Source organism: Heterocephalus glaber, unplaced genomic scaffold, assembly GCF_053883595.1.
Source record: "Heterocephalus glaber isolate CG9 unplaced genomic scaffold, H.glaber_assembly_v1.0 deba00000546, whole genome shotgun sequence".
Lineage (NCBI taxonomy): Eukaryota > Metazoa > Chordata > Mammalia > Rodentia > Bathyergidae > Heterocephalus > Heterocephalus glaber.
This window is the reverse complement of record NW_028258147.1, coordinates 28,346,105-28,366,157: the sequence shown is the minus strand read 5'-3', so window position 1 is coordinate 28,366,157 and position 20,053 is coordinate 28,346,105. Positions and strand designations below refer to the sequence as shown.

Below are 20,053 nucleotides of genomic sequence, written 5' to 3'. Positions count from 1 at the left end.
ATCAGGAAAGTGTTATGAGCTACATCAGACCTCCTCCCACTGCCTTGTTTTGTTGTTGTTTTTAAGGGTGTTTGGGGAGGAGAAGGGGCTGGGATTGAACCAAGGGCCTGTGCATGCTAGGCAACAACACTACCACTGAGTACATCCCCAGTGTTTGTGGCCTAGTTCACTGTCCTCCTTACAATGATACACCAAAAGCTGCTCAATTTGTAACTACCAAAAATGGAAGGACTAAGTGAATATAAATGAGGAGAGCAATGTTTTAGATGTATGACTTTTATTTTTGTCAAGCCCAAACCTGAGTGGTTGACTCTTACTAGTCCCCTATCCATCCCCAGCTTCCCCACCTTCACAGCAAAAAGAAACGTCTGCTTTCCCTCCTCTGTGTGGACAGCGAGGGCCTAAGCTTTGGTGGCTGACTTGTAATGGGTCAGAGTTCGGGCCGAAGGGTCGGTGGCGTTGATCCACTTGGGCATCCAGTAGTGGGTCAGCCAGCCAGCCTGGCCTGGGTAGTGGCATTCAAAGATCTGGCGATAGTAATAGCCTTCTTTCGTTTTCGGGGTATTGAAGGGAAATTTCTGGGCTGCAGCTGCCATCATTGCATCATCAACCTGTAAGAATAAGAGTGTGAGAGCAAAACAGCTTTGTAACTGTCATGGAAATACTTGCATTTGCTCTGGTGCCACAAGACCAAAATAAAGTTAACAGAAGCCACAACAAACAATGGCACAAGCCTCTGAATCACTCACTCTTTTAAAGGCCAAAACATCCATAATATGCATCACTGCATTAACTTTCAAAAAAAATTCACATGGCATATTTCTAATAACTTGGTGTGGAGCATTTCATTCATTTTTGGCTGATATTAATACCCAGCAGGTACCCAAAAATGTGTTTAATGGTTAATGATGATTAAGTCTCTGCTCCTCCTTTCTCTTTTGCTTCTTCTACATGCTACTTAATTCTTATATAGTTCTTATAAATGAGGTATTATTTATAGGCACTGTGAACCTCTCCTATAAACACAAATTTTTCAAACTAGATAAATATGAATCCAAATTGTCCAATTCCAGGAAAGCCTTCTTAAAAAAATCAGATCATACCTGATGTTCAACAAATTCCCGTAAAATCTTAAACCAGGAATTCTTGACTGAGGTTATCCCATCGCTGAAGGCCTCTTTCGGTCGCCAGAGAATTTCTTTAGGTAGCAGTTTAGAGTCTTCAAATGCCTCTCTCAGGAGATGTTTTTCTATCCCATTCTGACATGAAAACACAAGGAGCATCAGTAAAAGTCATATATGCAACCTGAGAGCAATGGACAGTGTTTATTCTGAGTTGATTTACTCACTTTTGGAATTCTCATTTCTGGTGGCAGAGACAAGTAATAGGAAGAAAATCGATGATCCAGAAATGGAACTCTCAGTTCAAGGCTTAAAGGAGAAAAGAGAATAATCTAAGTCAAAATGAATATTTAGTACTTGTCAGTTCAGGTTTTGGTGCAGTCTCCTAGCAAATGAGCCAGATTGAGTAACACTAAGCTTAGAGTCCTTTTTATCACTCCTAATGATCTACACTAATGGATGGATATGAATATCTGCTTTCAAAATAATATGTATTAACTTACCTAGGGCATAAAACTACCTATTCAAAACTATTACTTTTACTTTCCTTCCAATGAAAAGTTAAATGCACATCTCACAAAGCAGAAAAGTTAAGAATCATGAGGAAGCTGATCATTAAGAATGTGCCTTGCCCAAATCTTTGTGGCTCATATTTTTCAAGGTAAGATCATCTCTTCTACTAGTAACAGAGTTGAAAGGACAATTCAGTGTTTTTTACCACTGATCAATAATTCACATACAATATTCAAATTAAACCAATGTTCCACAACATTTTATCAAATGCCACATCATCTGTGTCTGGCATCTTAGTGACTCTGATTAAGACAACCAGATAGGATAATAAGCAAGGGTCCAGTACCTTCCCTATCCCCTAATAATTATTTCCTATACTTAAGCATGCTTCAGTAGAGAAAATTAAAACATTTAATTCAGTTGTTTATCACATGCAGTATGAGTCTTCAATTCTCCAGCATGACCAGTTAAAACAGGAAAACTTAAGCCAGGGGCAAATGACATGGAAGAAACCTGGTTTTCAAGTAATCTAGTCATCTTGTGTCTTCATTCCCATTAGGGTCACCACAACATCAAGTAGGTATAGCAGGTGCTCAATAATTGCTATGCAGAGTTTACAGCTTTCGAGTTCTTAGACTTAAAGACGGTTGCTACAGCTTTCCCTGGGCTCAAACGTGGAAGACTGCTGTAAAGTCTGCTGTTATGCTTGAAAGATAGGCCCTCCAAGCAGACAGTGGTGTCACAGGCCTATAACCCCAGCTCTGTGGGAGGCTGAGGAGAGAGTGCAGGTTGGAGTACACACTGAGCAACCTAGCACACCCCTAGCTCAAAAAAAAAAAAAAGAAAGGAAGGGAAGGGAAGGGCGAGCCCGCACTGGGGATGCAGTTTGATGGAAGACCTTTCAATCCCCAGTGCTGAAAGGAAAAAAAAGGGCAGGTACTATGTCTGAAACAATCGACACAGGACCGCTCCCCATTCCCATGGCAGCACTTTCACTTTATCCCAGTTACTCTGGTGCTAAAAGAGACGACTTTCATTTTGTTTATTAAAAGAATAACCACACTTTGCAGCATTTGGCCAACTGTGGGGGAGGGGCAACTCGTCCACCAGTCCTTTTTATTTATTTTTTAAGAATCATTTCTTAAAAGATCTAGTTACCCATGGGCAGCAGTAGTTCGGTCTGCACGGAGAACATCAAACAAATACAGTTCCTTCAGAAGCCTCTGGCTCTCTTCTTCAGCCTTTTCCGGAGAAGGAGCCTATTTTACAAACAATGAGCTCAACAACAGCTTTGCTTTTGGCACACAGAACAGTTTTGATTTCTCCTTCGGACACGCATTGTGACACTAAAGGTGGGTAAGGCAGGCAGTAAAACAACTGGGCATGGAGCAGAGGACTGGACAGCAACGGGCAATGCTTAACCTGATCTTCTCCACAGCCCTGGCACAGCATCAGAGCAAACAAAATGGGCCCACTGGGGGCAAGGGCCGTAATTCTGCAGGGATTAAGAAACTGAAAGGTGATTCTCAGCTTTACTAATTTCAGAGAATGAGTATTATCTGATGCTATTAAGACTTCTTTCTTCATAAAAGAAATAACAGGTACACACTATTAGATTTCATCACATGTATGAACTCATAAGATACTCAAAAACGTCACTGTTACACTGAGACTACAGGTGATAGAAAACAGTCACGTAATTCAGATTTTTCTTAATCTGGCACAGATGTCCCTTCATTTCAGAGTGCTTACCTTGTGGAAATATATGTATCCCTGTGTCAGTTCATCTGATCCTTCTCCAGAGAAGATCACCACGCTATCCGTGTTCTTCTGAATATATTTAGAAACTAAATACATACCTTAAATAAGAAAAAAAATTGATGTTAATGTAACATAACCTTCCATCAAAAAGCAGCTTGCAGGTTTTACTACTATACTGGGATTTGTATGAATATGAAGTAACTTCCAAATAACCTCATATTGACAAGCCATTCATGTGTACTTAATCCAAAAGTAATACTATTGTAATAAAATAGCCCAGAAACCATTCTACAATTTTATGCAATTTTTAAAGTTCTAATGTTTTTAGATCAAGAATGTCCACCTTAAACTTTTGCTAAACTGAACAATGACTCAAATGCCTAAAAATCATGCCTTGCACACTATTATTATAACACAAAAATAAGGGTTTGGTAGTACTATAGTTTGACCATGCTTTGTCCCTGAAGGTTATGAATTAGAGGTCTGATGCGCTGTGGCAATGGGGACCTAGAGGGAGGCCTAGTTTTATGGAGGTCCTCTGGTCCTTGAAGGCATGCCTAGTAGCTCTGCTGAGAGCTTGTAGTTACAAAAGTGCGCTTCCTTCTGGTTTCTCCTTTTAATCCCTCCCTTTCACACATATTTCCACTGGGACGCTGTCTACCATGAAGGGACATAACCGGAAGGGCTCTGGCCAGAGTGCCATGCTGTTTAGACTTTCAGCCTCCAAAACTATGAGCTAAATAAACCTTCAAAGTTACCAGGCATCGGGTATTTCATTACAGTAACAGAAAATAGACTGATACAAGTGATTTTGTTTAAACTTTGTTATTTTGCCCTCCGCCACTCCTTATTTATAAAATTTCACTGTAGCTAAAGAAGCTTAATTTATGAAAACATGCCTGCTTGGCACTCATTCCACATCTCTCTAAACCACTATCATCTTTCCACCCTTTTATTTATCACCCGCCAAGGGAGCCTTTTCAACTTTTTTCCTAATCTCACCCCACCCCATTAAATTTCAATAACATATTGTACACCTGCCTATTTTCTATAATATTTGGAGGGCCATACCTAGGGTTTTGGGGTGTGTGTGTGTGTGTGTGTGTGTGTGTGTGTGTGTGTGAGAGAGAGAGAGAGAGAGAGAGAGAGAGAGAGAGAGAGAGAGAGAGACAGAGACAGAGACAGAGAGACAGAGACAGAGAGAGATTTGAGCCTTTTTTTGCCCTCCAAGACAATATCTTAGAAAAAAGATATGTATCCAAAACAGTAGCACTTTACAGACTCACCAGCAACACTGGATCTGTCTGATTTGGTGTATGCTTCAAATATCAATACATATCTATCAGATAAAACTAGTACTGTCTGCAAGGCAATCATAGCTAGTGATTGTTAGGTTGTATGATGGAATATTTACCAAAACACATCTCAATCTAACGAAAGTACTCCTTGAGGAAAAAGAATTACACTAAAAACCTATTTCCAATTTTCTACAGACCACAGTCTTTCCTTGGCATCCATGGGGGCTGGTTTCAGGTCCCCTTGTAGATGCCCAAATCTGCAGATGCCCAAGTCCCCCTTATAAAATGGCACAGTATTTGCACATAACCTATGCACACACTCCTATATATAGGCACATCTTGTTTTATTTTGCTTTGCTTTATTGTGCTTCACAGATTTTTCATTTTTAAAAAAATTAAAAGTTTGTGGGAATCTTGCATCAATTTTGGTATCACTTTTTCCAACAAAATGATTAACTTTTTTTAGCAACAAACTATTTTATAATTAAGGCGTGCCCCTTTTTTTGAGACAAGGTCTCCCTATATAGTTCAGGCTGGCCTTGAACTCATGGTGATCTTCCTGCCTCAGCCTCTCAAGTGCTAGGATTACAGGCTTGCACAACTCCTGGCCTGAAATAATGCTATGAAAGCTTAACAGATCACAATATAGCATAAACACGATTCTTATATGTACTTTGAAGCCAAAATATTTGTGACTATTTATAGCAATATTTGCATTATTGCAGAAGTCTGGAACTGAACCTACAATGTCTCGAAGATCTACCTGGACTTTAAATCATCATAAATTACTTATAACACATAATACAACATAAATACTATGGAAATAGTTATTAGGCTATATTGCTTAAGAAATAAAGACAAGGAAAGAAAACTCTGTACATGTGTAATACAGATGAAATTTTATTTTCAGGTATTTTCAGTCCTCATTTGAATCCAAGAATAAGGAACCTACAAATACGGAGGCCAATTAAATGCCCCAAGAAACTCACCCAGAGCACCTGGGAGAGCAGGGGGCCAAAATATGTACCTACTTTTTTTGGAAAATAGAAAAGATGGTATCATACATATGGTGGGTAAAATAGGTATTTACCATCCCCCTCACTCCAAAGGAAATTCAAGGAATTCTGAAGGGGTCATAATTAGCAATATAGGATTTTTTTGTATTCATTCTTAAACAATGTTACTTAAGCTGCATGCTATGGTTTGGATACAGAATGTCCCCCAAAAGGCCTAGGAGTTTGAAGGATAGTCCCCAGCCTGTGGCACTATTAGAAGGAGGTGAAACTCTTACCAAGTAGGCCTAGTGGAAGAAGCTAGGTCACTGGAGACATGCTGCTGAAGGAATAATAGGGTCCTGGTCCTTCCTCTCTCTCTCTTTGCACTTCCTGGCTGCCATAAAGTGAAGAGCTTTGCCACAGACACAAAAGCAATGGAGCTGACCAACCATGGACTGAAACTTCTGAATCCAGAAGCCAAAATAAACTTCTCTTCCGTTTAAGTTGATTTTTCTCAGGTATTTTGTCACAGTAGTAGAACACTGAATGAACACTATTACTTGAAATATTTTTTAAACCTTATGCTTTTACAATATTAAAAAGTTTTAATTCATATAATGCCTTACCCACTGATGCTCGAACTGTTGTAATGTCATAGGTCTCCAAGGAAAATATGACTTCATCCAAGGCCTGAATGCCTTCCTCAGAGTTAAAGAGGACTTCATGATGTTCACTTCCAATATGATTTGCCACCTGAGTATACAAAGAAAAATCCATATAGTAAATATTTAAAGAAAACAATTACCGTTGAAAATGAAACAGGATAGTGGTCCACAAGACACTGTAAATTAATAGTAAAAAGTAAACAAGGCAAAATAAGAGGAAAGGGTTCTCCAGGACACCACACACAAGCCCACCTACCCAACTACCTTGTCTGCCCTGCTCTCTGCTACTCAGCCACAAGTAGTATTGTCTCCATAAGCTCTTCTCATTCCAAGGCTGACACCTAATAAATACGAGGCTCCCAACTAGCACCCCTCTTCCCATCTATTTACCTAACCTACCTCATCTCTCTCTAGTCCAACACACCTCCACTTTAATCTTGGTCTCTTTTTGGGCCTCTCAAAATGTCTAATTTTATATCCTTCATGTTATTCCTACATAGAGTGGCCCTCCCCTCCTGCTACTTTCTTTGGATATTTTAGAGTCTTCTAGTATTGATCAATTTGCATTGAGATTACTCTTCAGCTCTTTCTCAGTCACTCTTGAGTCTTCGAGACCAAGAACCAGATCTCCTACATACTATGCACAAGGTCCCCTCTGCACACAGTTCCAAACATAACACCTTATAAAAAATGAAAAATAAATCAGCTAGTATTCACTAAATATTTACTTGCTAGATTCTATCCTATGTATTTCATATGAGTTATATATTTTCCCTCAAAACTATCCCATTGTAGATACTATTATTCCTAGTATGTGAGGACTTGTGTGGTAAATCCAGGATTTAAAACTACAAAGCCTGCAGTTTTAACACCACACCATGCCTTGACTTGTAGCACAGAATGAATGTCATGTGGTTTTTGTGAGGATTGTATGTGTCATGATGGATAAAAGTAACTAGGGTACAGTGCAGAACATGGTGGATATTCAAATGACATTTCATTCCATTTTAATGTATTTAATTTAAAACAATTACTGGAGTCTATATAGCAGCAGAAATAGGATCATCTCGACTGACTTGATTTCCATCCTAGTAACAAGTCTGTTCTAACTACATAATGTGCACAGACAGCTTCTTACTTTTCTAGCAGCCAGTAAATCGGGGCTGTCTTCCATGCCAATTGCAAATGTCTGGAGAGGATATTGTACTTGGGCCTCTTTTAGTTGCTTCAACAGAGTGGCAGCAACCAAGCTGGAGTCCAAGCCCCCTGTAAACAAGAGAACCGGGGTACTGGTTATGTGCCTTGCATTAGACAAGGACAGACATCATAACTTACAGTCCTATTAAACATTGGGATTTTAGTTTTACCACTTAAGAGCTCCAAGTTTTACAAACAGAAATCAACTTTCATAAATGAAAATATATAACATAATTTTTATGGGATGCTGCAGTAACCGTAACTATGCTTAAATTGGTTAAAAATCACTACACAGGATTCTAAAGAAAGTGTACTCCTAGCTGTTAACACTAATACAGCTACAGCATAACTCTAAGTTACATCACTATGAATATTGAATACAACTTACAAAAAGTTTTACACCCTATAAGAGAAAATATTAAATCATAAAACAAATACTTTAGTCAAAACCTCAGGAATGGCTATAAATCATTTCATTTAAACACATACTAAATATTATTAGATTTTTAAATGGGCTTCACCTGATAAAAGGCAGCCAATCCTTCTATCTGTCATCAAACGCTTCTTCACAGCATTGTTAAAAAGGACACGGAGGTTGCTCTTCACAGTTTCTATCTCAAAACCTATGAACACAGAAAGTAAATTCAACAGTTCCAGAAAAGCTGAGGCTGACTTAGTTATGAAAATGAAGTCCAAAGGAGAAGGGGAAGTGGGAGGGGTAGGAGAAAGGAAAGAAGGGAATGGAATTAATATGAGAAAATGAAAAAATGGCAACAAAGTCTTTGTAAATAGGGAGGGGTGGAGGGGTTGGAGGGCAGGGGAAGGGGGAAAAATAAGAACCAAGAGAGATTATGTAAAGGTGCAAATTTCCAATAATGAATGTCATTATATTGTATACCTAAAATGTACCAATAAAATTAATTAAAATTTTTTAAAAAAGAAAGAAAATGAAGTCCAGTCATCCACAGCCATCGTGATGCCCAGCAGTCAACAGTAGAATCTGCCAAGCCCCAGGGTGTTATATCCAAGTAAAATCACTCAACTGATGTGACAATATGGCTTTTGTTTGGGGGGAAAGGGTGGAATGAGGGGGAATAAGTAGCTGCTCGTTACCTGGAAAGAGTTTCCCCACACCATCATAGATGGCATGTGCAGGTTCATCAGTACAGTGATGAAACTTAACCATTTCCACAGATGCCACTTTGCCATTTGGCTTTAAATCCAAAACTTCATAGTGTCCCGGAAGAAAAGGCTCCACTTTTAAAAACGGAGTCATGGAGTGCTTCAGTGTAACCAGACCTACAAATTTTAAAAAGATAATTTATTCAATAAGGTAATACTTCACAGTAACTTTCATGATTAGGTAAAATTCTCTAAATTCCTTTTTATTTATGATATATTATTTATATTATATGTTATGATAATATATTATATATATATATTGGAGACGGGGTCTTGCTATGTAGTCCAGGCCAACTTTAAACTTGCAGCAATCCTGAGTGCTGGGATTATATGGTCCATCATATCCAGCTATTTTTCTACTTTTAAACAAAAAAACACCCATTATATAAGCAAAGTAGGGAAAATTGATCACTCAAAGATCTTCTATCTACTTACTAGAAAGATAAAAGTGGCATAGAGACAGAGCAAAATTACACTAATTTGTAGTAATTCAAAGAAATGGGCAAATTTTTTATTCAATTCCTTTTCCTGCGTGGAATTTCTAAGAAAACCTATTTTCTACAATAAAGTTTTAAAAAATACCCCTAAATCCACTTATGAAACAAAAAGAAAGAGATTAACTCAAATCTGTTAATTTTATAATGATCTGGAAGTCATTTCTTTGCCATCACTTAAGTATTTTTAAGAAAAGATCCATGAATCCTAATCCTTTACTGAGCAAAATGATACAGTGTTAAGTACTTTAAGGAAGACACTTAGAAATCAGAATCTATTCCTTAATCGTTATGTACTGTGTGCTCAGAACTGTAAAAGTTAAATTTCCTTAGTAATTTTCTATAGGCAGTAACCAACCTGACATCACCATGATCTTTGAGACAAAAGCCAATGTTTTATTACAAACAGCAATAGCCTATTTATACACAATACTATGACTATCTCCATTTATTAGCCTTATAATCTATAGAGCACTGAATTTGATGACCAAAGGACCTAGATGTTCTCACTAACCAGCAGCACCCAAGGTTTTAAGTAGAAAGTATCACAATCAGATTTAAAATGACTGAAAAGGGCCAGGGATTTAGCTCAGTGGTTCTGCTGCCTGCCTTACAACCGCAAGGACCCGAGTTCAATCCCCGGTACCAAACAAACAAATAATAAGTAAATAAATAAATAAATAAATAAATTGAAAAAAGAAAAACTGTACTCTACATGAGATCTTTTAGTCTGAAAAAGGACACTGTCAAGATTACAGACAAGAACAATCAAGAAAGTTCAGAGGGCAAATTAGGCATGAGGTTGTAGTTTTGTATCAATTGACCAAAGGAGACCCTGTAGAAGTAGAAGTCTACTTTTCCTTTGTATTTTCTGTCAGGTTTCCAAAAGCATATTAGGTAAATATATACTTGTTTTGGGCTGTTTTACCATACTAAAATATCTAAAATTTCAGGTATTTACTGATACCCACGCTGTAACTAGCATCTTAAGGACCCTGTGACTGATCTCATTATCTTTGTCTTGGCCAACATTAAATCTAAAAATTAATAAGATTTAGATAGGCAAAAGAACTCATTTTAAGATGCTACTGATTTCTAGGTAAAAGACGAATGTTTTTGTCAAGTTTACTGTCAAAAAATGCCAAGTATGTTTGTTAGCTTTCCATCACTGTGACAAGATACCTGACATAATCAATTTAAAGGATTTGTATTTTGGTTCACCATTTCAGAGGCTCTGGCTCATGGTCACTTAGCCCTCTTGCTTTTGAGCCTGTGGAAAGACAGGATCACAACACAAGCACACAACAGAGGAAGCCTGTTCATCTCACAGAAGCCGGGAAGCAAAAGAGCAAGGGGAAAGAGCTCAGGTCCCAATACCCACTTTCACAGCAGACCCCCAATGACTAACTTCTTTCCACTAGACCCCCACCATGCAAAAGTTGTACCTCCCAAGAGCAGGCTGACAATAAGGCTTTAACACACTGGCTTGGGGGACATTTAAGAACCAAACCATAAAAGTGTGGTTTGCAGTGTTTTTTTCCTTTTTCTTGAAATGTATCCTTAGTAAAACAAAAATTTTAGTCTTGATAACATACAATTTATCAATCTCCCTTATGCTGGTTATACTTTTTGGTATTACACCCAAGAAATCCTGGCTAAATTCAAGGTTAGGAAGATTTACTCCCACATTTTCTTCTGAGAGTTATTTAGTTTTAGTTCTTATATTTAAGTCTTTGATCAATTTTGAGGTAATTTCTGAATATGAGATAAAGGCCTAACCTAATTTTTTCATATGTATGTCCAGTTGTCACAACAACATTTTCTTGAGGGTATTCCCTCTCCCATTGAACCTTTATTAAAAATCAGTTGACTATCAATGTCTGGATTTGTTTCTGAACTCCCAATTCCATCCTACTGGTCTATATGGATACTCTTATGGCAATATAACACTGTCCTGATTGCTGTTAATTTGTAGTAACTTTTCAAGTCAGGAGTATGTTCTTCTGTTGTGGTTGGAATCCATTATGTCCCCCCAAAAGACTCAATGTGTTGAAGGCTTGGTGGCTAATGGGGTTTTGGATAGTGATTAGATCATGGGAGGTAATGGAAACTGGACATGGAGCCTAGTTAAAGGAAATGAGTCACAGAGACATGACTTTGGTGGTAGTACCTGTCCCTGACCCCTTTCTCTCTGGTTCCTTCCCTCTCTCCTTGCTTCCCAGAGATGAGCAGCTTCGCACTTCCATGCCCTTCCACCTTGATGTTCTGCCTCCCTGTATGCCCACAGCGATGCACCCAGCTGACCATAGCCTGAAACCTCTGAAACTATGGGCCAAAACTCAGATGTGATTTTCTCAGTTATTAGGTCACAGCCACAAAAAGCTAGCACATTTACTTTGTTCTTTTTCATGATTGCTTTGGTTGGTCTAGTCCTCAGTAACTCCAAATGAATTAAAATCAGCCCATTGATTACAAAGTTATCTGGGATTCTGGTAGGGATCACACTGAACCTATAAACTTTGAGGACTACTGCTGTCTAATGTTAAGTCCTAGACCCATGCTCACTGGATGATTTATTTAGATTTTCCTTCATTTCTCTTAACTCATCTTGTAATTTTCAAAGCACAAGTTTTGCACTTCTTTGGTTAAATTTATTCCTAAATATTTTATTCCTTTGATGCTACTGTAAAAGTAATTGTTTTCTTAATTTCATTTTCATACTTTTTTTAAGTATATAGTATACACTCCATGTATTGTTTTATATATTGATTCTGTGTCCTCCAACCTTACTGAAAAATCTTCCTGAGATTTATACCTAGAATAAATAAGAATGGCTACAACTAGATAAAAAGACAAATAACTTAATTAAAAATGGATAATTCAGAAATGGTTAAACAAACTGATACAGCCATACAGTGAATAAAAGGATAATCAAGCTATGAAAAGACATTCAAGAACTTTAAATGCATATTGCTAAATGAAAGAAGCCAGTCTGAGAGGGCTACATACTATGTAATCATAACTATATAACATTCTTGTTAAGGCAAAATTATGGAAATAGTAAAAAGATTGGTGATTGCCAGGGGTTCGGGTGGTAGAAGTGGAAAGTTGAAGAGATGGATCACAGATTATTAGGACAATCGAACTATTCTCTATGATAATGTAATAGTGGATACGTGATATAACTGTCAAACAAAAACTTGTAAAACACATGAACCCTTATGTAAGCAATGAACTTTAGTTAATAATAACATATCAATATGAGTTCATCAATTCTAATAAATGTACCACAGAAAGCAAAATGCTAACAATAGAGAAGCCTGGCAGGGTGGGGACAGTACATGGGAACTCTCTGTACTCTGCTCATTTTTGTGAAACCATAAACTTTTCTAAAGAGTCTTAATCTTTTTAAACAAAATTATCCCCAGCAAGAAAACAAAACAAAAATGACAAAGACACTGAATAGACATTTCTCCGATGAAGAGATATAACTGGCCAAAAAACACAGAAAAAGATGCTTACAGTCACTATAAGTAGGAAAATTCAAAATCAAAGCCACAGTAATATATCACTTTACACACATCAAGATGGAAAAAATGAAAAATTCCAGTATAAAAAACTGAAAGCTTCATATACTTTTGGTAGGAGTGTATATTGATACAGCCACTTTGGAAAAACATCTGGCAGTGCCACTAATAGTTACTAGATGACCTAACAATTCCACTATTAGGTACACACCCAAAAGGAAAATGTATATCCAAACAAAAACTTGTACACATTAATAGCGGCATTATCCAGAAACATAATGTGTCTTATCCATGAAATAAAATATCATGATGCCAGAAAAATAAGTACTTACAAAATAGGCAATCTTGAAAATATTATACCAAGTTTTTAAAAATCCAGTCACAAAAACACATATAATGATATTATTCTATTTATAGGAAATATCCAGAATAGGGAAATCCATAGAGAAAAGCAGATTAATGATTGCCAGGGACTGAAGTGAGGGTACAGGGCTCTAGATAATAGATAAGAAGGGTTGGGGAACGGCAGTTAAAGGGTAGAGGGCTTATTTTTGAGCTGATAAACAACAGACTAAAATTGATTGGCGTGCTGGTTACACTGTGACTATACTAAAAACCATCGACTTATATACTTTAAATAAGTTATATAGTACATGAATTAGATATCAATAAAGCTCTTTTTAAATGCTATTATTTACTTGTGCAATAGCTATGGCAAAGTATCACAGGGCAATAAATGTAGCACTAATTCTTTGATTATACTCAATAGGAAAACTTAAAAATGCATGTAGGATCAAACTAGATGCAGAATATATTAGCCTAACATCACATAAATGTACTAAAACTTGTCCTTCAAGGATTACAGAATTTAAGTGCTAAAAAAGAGAGCTTATCTATTAAAAAACAAAACCAAGCTCAGAGAACTCACAACTTACTTGGCCACTTGTAAAAACTTGGAGGTCCCCCTAGGGGATTTCCAAATATGATCTAGAAGAAAACACGAAACTAAGACAAGATTAAAAATTCATAGGAAAATTAATTTTATTATTACCTTTAGCTTCTGAACACACAGCCAGAAATCCATCTTCTGTCATGGCTTTAAACAAAGGTCTGACTCCATAGGTATCTCTGCCCAAGAACACTTTCTTATTGGCAGTGTCCAGTAAAATAAATGCAAACACCCCATCCAACATACAAATTGTTTGTTCAATTCCTCCTTTGGCATACAGATGAAGAATTATCTCTCCATCCACATTGGTCTGGTATTCAAATTCAAAATATTGTTGCATCTTAAGGAAGCAGAACAAAGCAAAAATGTTAGGCTTCTTGTGCACTGACCAATTAATTTTCTATTGCAAAGCTTATTAAATATTTTGGTCCCCTACAAGCATTCCATGCATCTCGATGTAGAAGAGTCACGACATTATAAAAAGAGTTTGTTGCAACTCACAAAAAATTCTGAACATGTTCTGAAACATAAGACCAAACCCCTGACAATTTTAGTTGTATTTTGATAAATACTGTACAGTGGCATGTACCAGAAGAGTAATGTGTGGAGGGATGAATACTTACGTACATACTTATATATTTATATATGCAGTCACCCCTAAGTGTCCATGCAAGACTGGCCCCAGAACTCACACGAACAACAAAATCTGCAGATGTTTTAATCCTTACATAAAAAAATCCTCTATTCTATACCAGGCATCATTTTTCCAGGCGCTTAGAAATGAAATGGTGAAAAGAAAGGTAAGAACAAAGTGTCGTGTTAGTGGAAAGTGGAGGAGAGGAGCAGTTCTGATCAAAAATATACAAGGGGTGATCAAAATATAGTGAACAGTTAAATTTTTAAAATTTATTTCAGTAAAGACACATTGCCATTAATCCTTCAGAATACTCAAAATGCCCTCCTCACCTCTTACACACTCAAACACACTTATCCTATTGTTCTTGGCAATTACAACTATTCAATCTAGATGATCATTGCTCTTTTTTTCTGAAAGAAATTTTTTTCAAACTTAAAAGTTGTAGAGGAGGTTAATAAACAAAAAAATAATAACTTGAAAATTGTAGATTAGAAAGTTTTTATGAAATATTACACAAATAATCCCGGATCAGAAAGTTCTTTTCAAATTTGGCTTCCTAGGACCAAAATTTCCATCTCTTCACCTGCTCTCATCCTAAAAGTAAGCTTCACCAGATTAGGAAGTTGTTCCAATTTCAATGCTGCTAAAAGTCTAATATACTTCACTGCAGTCCACCACCTTTCTGTCTTTTGGTTTTAAGTGAAGTCTGAAATTGTAATAAATCTCAGTAGCAGTCTATGTAAGTATTATAAATATGATCATCTCCAAACTATTAAATTCTATCCCTCCCTTAAAATCTTGATTGCTTCTGCCCTGAGAATGACATTCTAACTTCTTATCAAGGCTATTACATCCTGCTCCACGTTACCTACCTTCCCAAGCATCCCTTCCCCATATACCTCTCACTCACTACAATCCCAGGGCTGCTTTCTTCCCACCACGGGCTGCTACACCGGCCATTCCTCCCTGCATCCAACGCTCTTCCCATCTTGACTAGGTGATCTTAGTCCACCAGGTCTCAGTTTGGGTGTCACTTCCTCAAAAGCCATGCTCTGAACACATTTCCTAAAAGTGGTCCTCATATTCACTTCTGTAATTGTTCTTCCAGGAATCCTATTATATAAACAATGATATTTTGTCTGTTTCCTTCTAAAATGAGCTCCATTCAGTTGCAGAACTATCCCTCTTACTGCCGTCTCTAACACAGAACTAGTGCAACCATAATGCTAAAATTTGTAATAGAAAAAAATCTAATATTCAAAGAATCTTAGATTAAATTGTAATCTCCATTTTTATTACTTTGTGTAACCAAGTCATTCACCTCTCTGTGCATCAGTGCCCTGGCACAGCTACATGACTTGAACAAATAAGATAATCAACACAGAAAAATACTTTTTAAAAAAATCATATAAAATATAAAAAATTATTATAGCCAGAGAGCTCTTGGGATTCATCATAAGCAGACATCTTCTGGTTTCCTTTTGCTTACCGCCCTGTGGTTGTAGATTTCACCATTGTAACAGAGCCACAAATAAGGATATTTCTTCACTCGAATTGGCTGCATTCCAAACAGAGGATCAACTATCGCCAACCGGTGAAATCCAAAGCAGCAGTTGGTGTAGCCATTGACATTCTCAAAACGGAATGCATCTGGACCCCTGTGTGCAATCTTCATAGCACTCAGACACTGCACCGCAAGGCAATCATCACTGCCAAAGAGGCCCCAAATGCCACACATGGTGCAACAGAGATATGGACACTGTGGACAGAAAAGCATATCGGCCAAATATTTGATATCCAATCTAAACCAGAATTAAACCTCTATTCCAAAACTTATATAACACACTTCAAAAGTTGAAACATAATCATCTCATCTTTACCAGTTTTCCATTAGGTTGGCAGGCACACAGGAGTAGGTGATTTTTTTTTTTTTACAAGTATTCAAAAACAATATGACCTTTACATTGAAACAGCTACACAATTTAGTACATAGCCAAAGCCCCACCACCCCAGGATCAGAAAAATCTCTCAAAAGTCTGGAACATGCCCCAGATTAGTAGTCTCCTTGACAATTACATGCCCTCTGTTTATGTACTAACAGTAGGTAGTACATGGAAGGTATAATAGCAGATCACATATACCACTAAGGATAATATTGAGACGTAAAGGTTTTATAAGCATTTCACAACTTCTACCTCTAAGTGACTTATTCAAATGTAACTGAAGAATGAGAAAGAAATCAATAATCTGATATCAGATGTCCTAACCAAAAAAAAAAAGCTTTTAAGTTGTAAGACCCAAAATGTTCACTATCAAAATATTATAAATGACAAAAATGTTCTCAAATATTTGTCTTGATTGGTCAGTAAGAAAGCAAACAAAATAAATTATAAAACATTACTTTAGGGAAAAGAAAAATAAGGGAAAAGGAAAAAACGGAAATAGTCTTTGTAAATAGGGAGGGCCGGACGAGCTAAAGGGAGGGCAGGGAAATGGGGAAAAAATAAGAACCAAGATATATCATGTACAGGTGCAAATTCCCAATGATGAATGTCATCATACTGTATACCTAAAATGTACCAACAAACTTAATGAAAAAAAAAAAAAACCATTGCTGAAACAAAAATTTAATGTATCCCTGTAGGCCAGGAAGCAAATAATTCCTACAAATGTTACTTCAATTTCCAATTTCAAAGTATCAACAGTGAAACAAAAGGCTGTTTGATTTGTACATTGTCAGCTCAAACAGTTTTTTTAACATCTGTAATTTGGGGGAAACTACTTTTGGATTTTTAACAAAAGGCAAATCTGTAACAAACGCCAGCATAATTTGGGACAAACCCCCTAAAGAAAAAAAGATAGATTCAAGTTACATCAATCCCTTTGAACAATACTTTGAGGACATTTCATTTATATCTAAATGAACTGCAGCTTTGGAATTTTAGCAAGACGTGAAAACAGTATCAACTTAGGCAATTTGGAAATGAAGGGCCTCATGTTGTATGTAGTCCCTTCCATGTACTTAACTAAACAGCCTATAAAAAAGATTTGAGATTTAGTGCAAAAATTCATTGAGATTTTAGACTTGACTCAATTTAAAAGATTCAGGAAAATGCTTTGAAAATAAGTAGGTATCAGTTACTAAAGTTGTCTCAACACTGCTTTGTGAATCTTCCTATATAGCCTAACACACTAATTACTAAAGTGAAGCCAAAAGAAAGAAAACAAAGTTTTGTGAAACACATTTACTTCTTCAGCAGAAAAAAAATCTAATTACAACTATAACCCATCGTTTTTGCAGCAGTCAAACTTACTGACTGTAAAGTCAGAGGTCTTACGCTGTAAGGTCAAAGAGCTTTTTCTTTACTGCTGCTGCCTGTTCCCAGGAATTTTCCTTTTCAGTCCTACACTTCCACATCAATGATATCCAATACAAATCCAAGCCACATGTGTAATTTTAAATATATTAGTACCCTTATTTACAAAGTGAAAAGAAAATAGAGAAATTAATTTCAAACATATTTTAACACAATATGCCCAAGTAGCATCATTTGAAAATATAAATATATGAGATCTTTTACACTACTTTTCCTACTAACTTGTAAAAAAAAAAAATGATGTATTTCTTATTTTCAGAACATCTCAATTCAGACTGGCCTGCATTTCAATTGCTCAATACCTGCAATCACACCTGGCTAGTGTCAACTGAACTGGACAACGCCACCGCAGTGCATTTCATTTCTGTTCTACTTAGGAACCACTTAAATTCGCCATATCACCCTATTTTAAAATTAAGAGCTCAATAAATAAGCGGGGCTTGGTGGCGCATGCCTGTAGTCCCAGTACTCCGGAGGCTGAGGCCTGAGGTCGAGAGTTCAAGGCTAGCCTGAATTACATACAGAGCAAGACCCTCGGAAATGAAGAGCCAATAACCAACTCGGAGACAGGTGCAAGTACTTCTAATTACTTTTACAGTAATTCCATCATTGAAATAAGAGTTGTCAGTCTTTCCAATTATACGTACCGAGGGCAATGGCAGGCCACGGTCGGAGAAGAAAAGACTGTCCCTTTATTTAAACAGTGACATTAATCGGAAGCCCACTCTGTGGAACAGATGTTCGTTAAGAGAAGGCAGTGAACTCTTGCCTTTTTCTGTGGTTCGCCTGTCTCCGGAGCGGGCACTCCACTTCGCAGGGTTCCCTGGAGGAGTCCTGAGGCCTGCAGACCAGAGGAGCGGAGAGAGGAGGGAAGGTGAGCAGGGCAGAGCGAGCCGGGAACCCAGACAGCAGGGAGGTGACACGACACCAGGGACCCTCCCGCCGAACCGAACCGAACCGAGCCGAGCTCATCCACACCCGGCCACCCGCCCCCTCCGGCTGCTCGGCGGGGCCTGGGACTGCTGGGATCCCAAAGGCTTAACTCGACGCCGCCAAGTAAAGCGGAATGCTATTTAACCAGGGCCCGACTTAGGCGGCCGCTGCCTTCTCTCCATGACCCCCGGGGACCTCTCCCGGCTCGCTCGCTCTCTTTCAGATGCGCAGCAAATCGCCCGGCGCCCTCAAAGGACCCGCAGGATTCTCCCGGCGCCCCGGAATCGCGTCTGCCGGGCTCCGAGCCGCAGCGCATCCTCCTGGGCCTGCAGGGTCACAGCAGAGCGCAGCCCCGGGGGCGAGCCCGGCTTACCTGGGCGCGGGCCGTGGGCGCCTGGCGGAGCGGACCGGGGCTGCGGGGCGTCGGCGGGAGGCGGCTAGTCCCCCACGCGCGCGGCCCAGCTCCTGTAACCCTACGGGAAGTTTCATCAGGCCCGGAGGACCAATCAGCGCGTGGGGTGTGGCTCCGGCCGTTGCGATGGGCGGGGCCTAGGGGACCGAGGGTGGGCAGCTCAGAGCAGCTGCTGGGCTCCCAGGTCCACCAGGTGTCTTCATGCCTGCTAAGGGTAGCCTCAGAGGCCCAGCCAGGTGCTGCATTGGCATCTAGGTTACCTGACCTCTTCTGGCAGTCACAGGCCTCTGTACTTGATTTGTTCCTAGAAATTCATCATAGCGTCCCCTCTACAGCAGATTTTTCCCATTCCCTTCATTTTTAAGTTCTCCCTTTCTAAGAGATCTTCTGATACATAACTGTGATACACAAATACTTCCTAAAGTAATTAAAGGTAACGCAGATAAGAATAGCTGGAAGGGTGGTCTCCTAGTACAAGGTAGATTGCACAGTGTTCAGGGACAGTTAAATTTTCCTTCCTCCGCGTAGGAGCAGCAACAGACTGGAGATGTGGTGCATTCCTGCACCAACCCTTTTCTGTTGAAGTATTGAGTCCTGTGTTCAGCTCGGTGAATAACACTAAGTAAATTCTCAATATATATTCCATTCGATTCCCTATTATACTTGGTTTTGAGGTAGAAGAAATAAAGATAAATAGAAAGGAGACTAGGAGATGGTAATTTTAAATTGTACTTTTAAGAAAAACTACAGCTTCGGGACACTAAATTTAAAAAAAAAAATCCTAAAGGCCTTAAAAACCCAGTACTCGTGGGCACATACTTTTTGCTCTTTTACCTGTAGAATGGGCCATTACCTTCCCACCTGTGGATGGCCCCACCCCTTCACCTGTAAAATGGTCCCTTTGTAGCTGTTGAAAGGACCACGCCTTTCAATTGTAACTTGAACCTCTTTCCACACATAAAACCACATAAATATACCCAGCTCAGGCCAAA

The 20,053-nt window shown here is 38.4% G+C and overlaps 1 protein-coding gene across 3 annotated transcripts; it reads right to left on the bottom strand.

The window, feature by feature from the left end:
• Window positions 1–258: 258 nt before the first annotated feature.
• Asns (asparagine synthetase (glutamine-hydrolyzing)) lies at window positions 259–19,133 on the bottom strand. 3 transcript variants are annotated; one of them, XM_021242853.2, is made up of 13 exons: window positions 19,023–19,133; window positions 18,486–18,557; window positions 15,829–16,098; window positions 13,805–14,042; window positions 8,664–8,849; window positions 8,072–8,173; window positions 7,492–7,619; window positions 6,315–6,441; window positions 3,387–3,493; window positions 2,793–2,893; window positions 1,349–1,430; window positions 1,104–1,259; window positions 259–611 (listed from the first exon to the last, which is right to left on the bottom strand). In XM_021242853.2, the coding sequence occupies exons 3-13, from the start codon at window positions 16,075–16,077 to the stop codon at window positions 402–404; spliced, it is 1,686 nt and encodes a 561-aa protein (XP_021098512.1). In that variant the 5' UTR covers window positions 16,078–16,098; window positions 18,486–18,557; window positions 19,023–19,133; the 3' UTR covers window positions 259–401. The 3 variants fall into 3 exon arrangements, with proteins under 3 accessions (XP_021098512.1, XP_021098510.1, XP_087060816.1); XM_021242851.2 differs by having other exon boundaries at window positions 18,364–18,557; window positions 19,023–19,129; XM_087204690.1 differs by lacking the exon at window positions 19,023–19,133 and adding an exon at window positions 18,760–18,885 and having other exon boundaries at window positions 18,364–18,557.
• Between the last annotated feature and the right edge of the window lie 920 nt (window positions 19,134–20,053).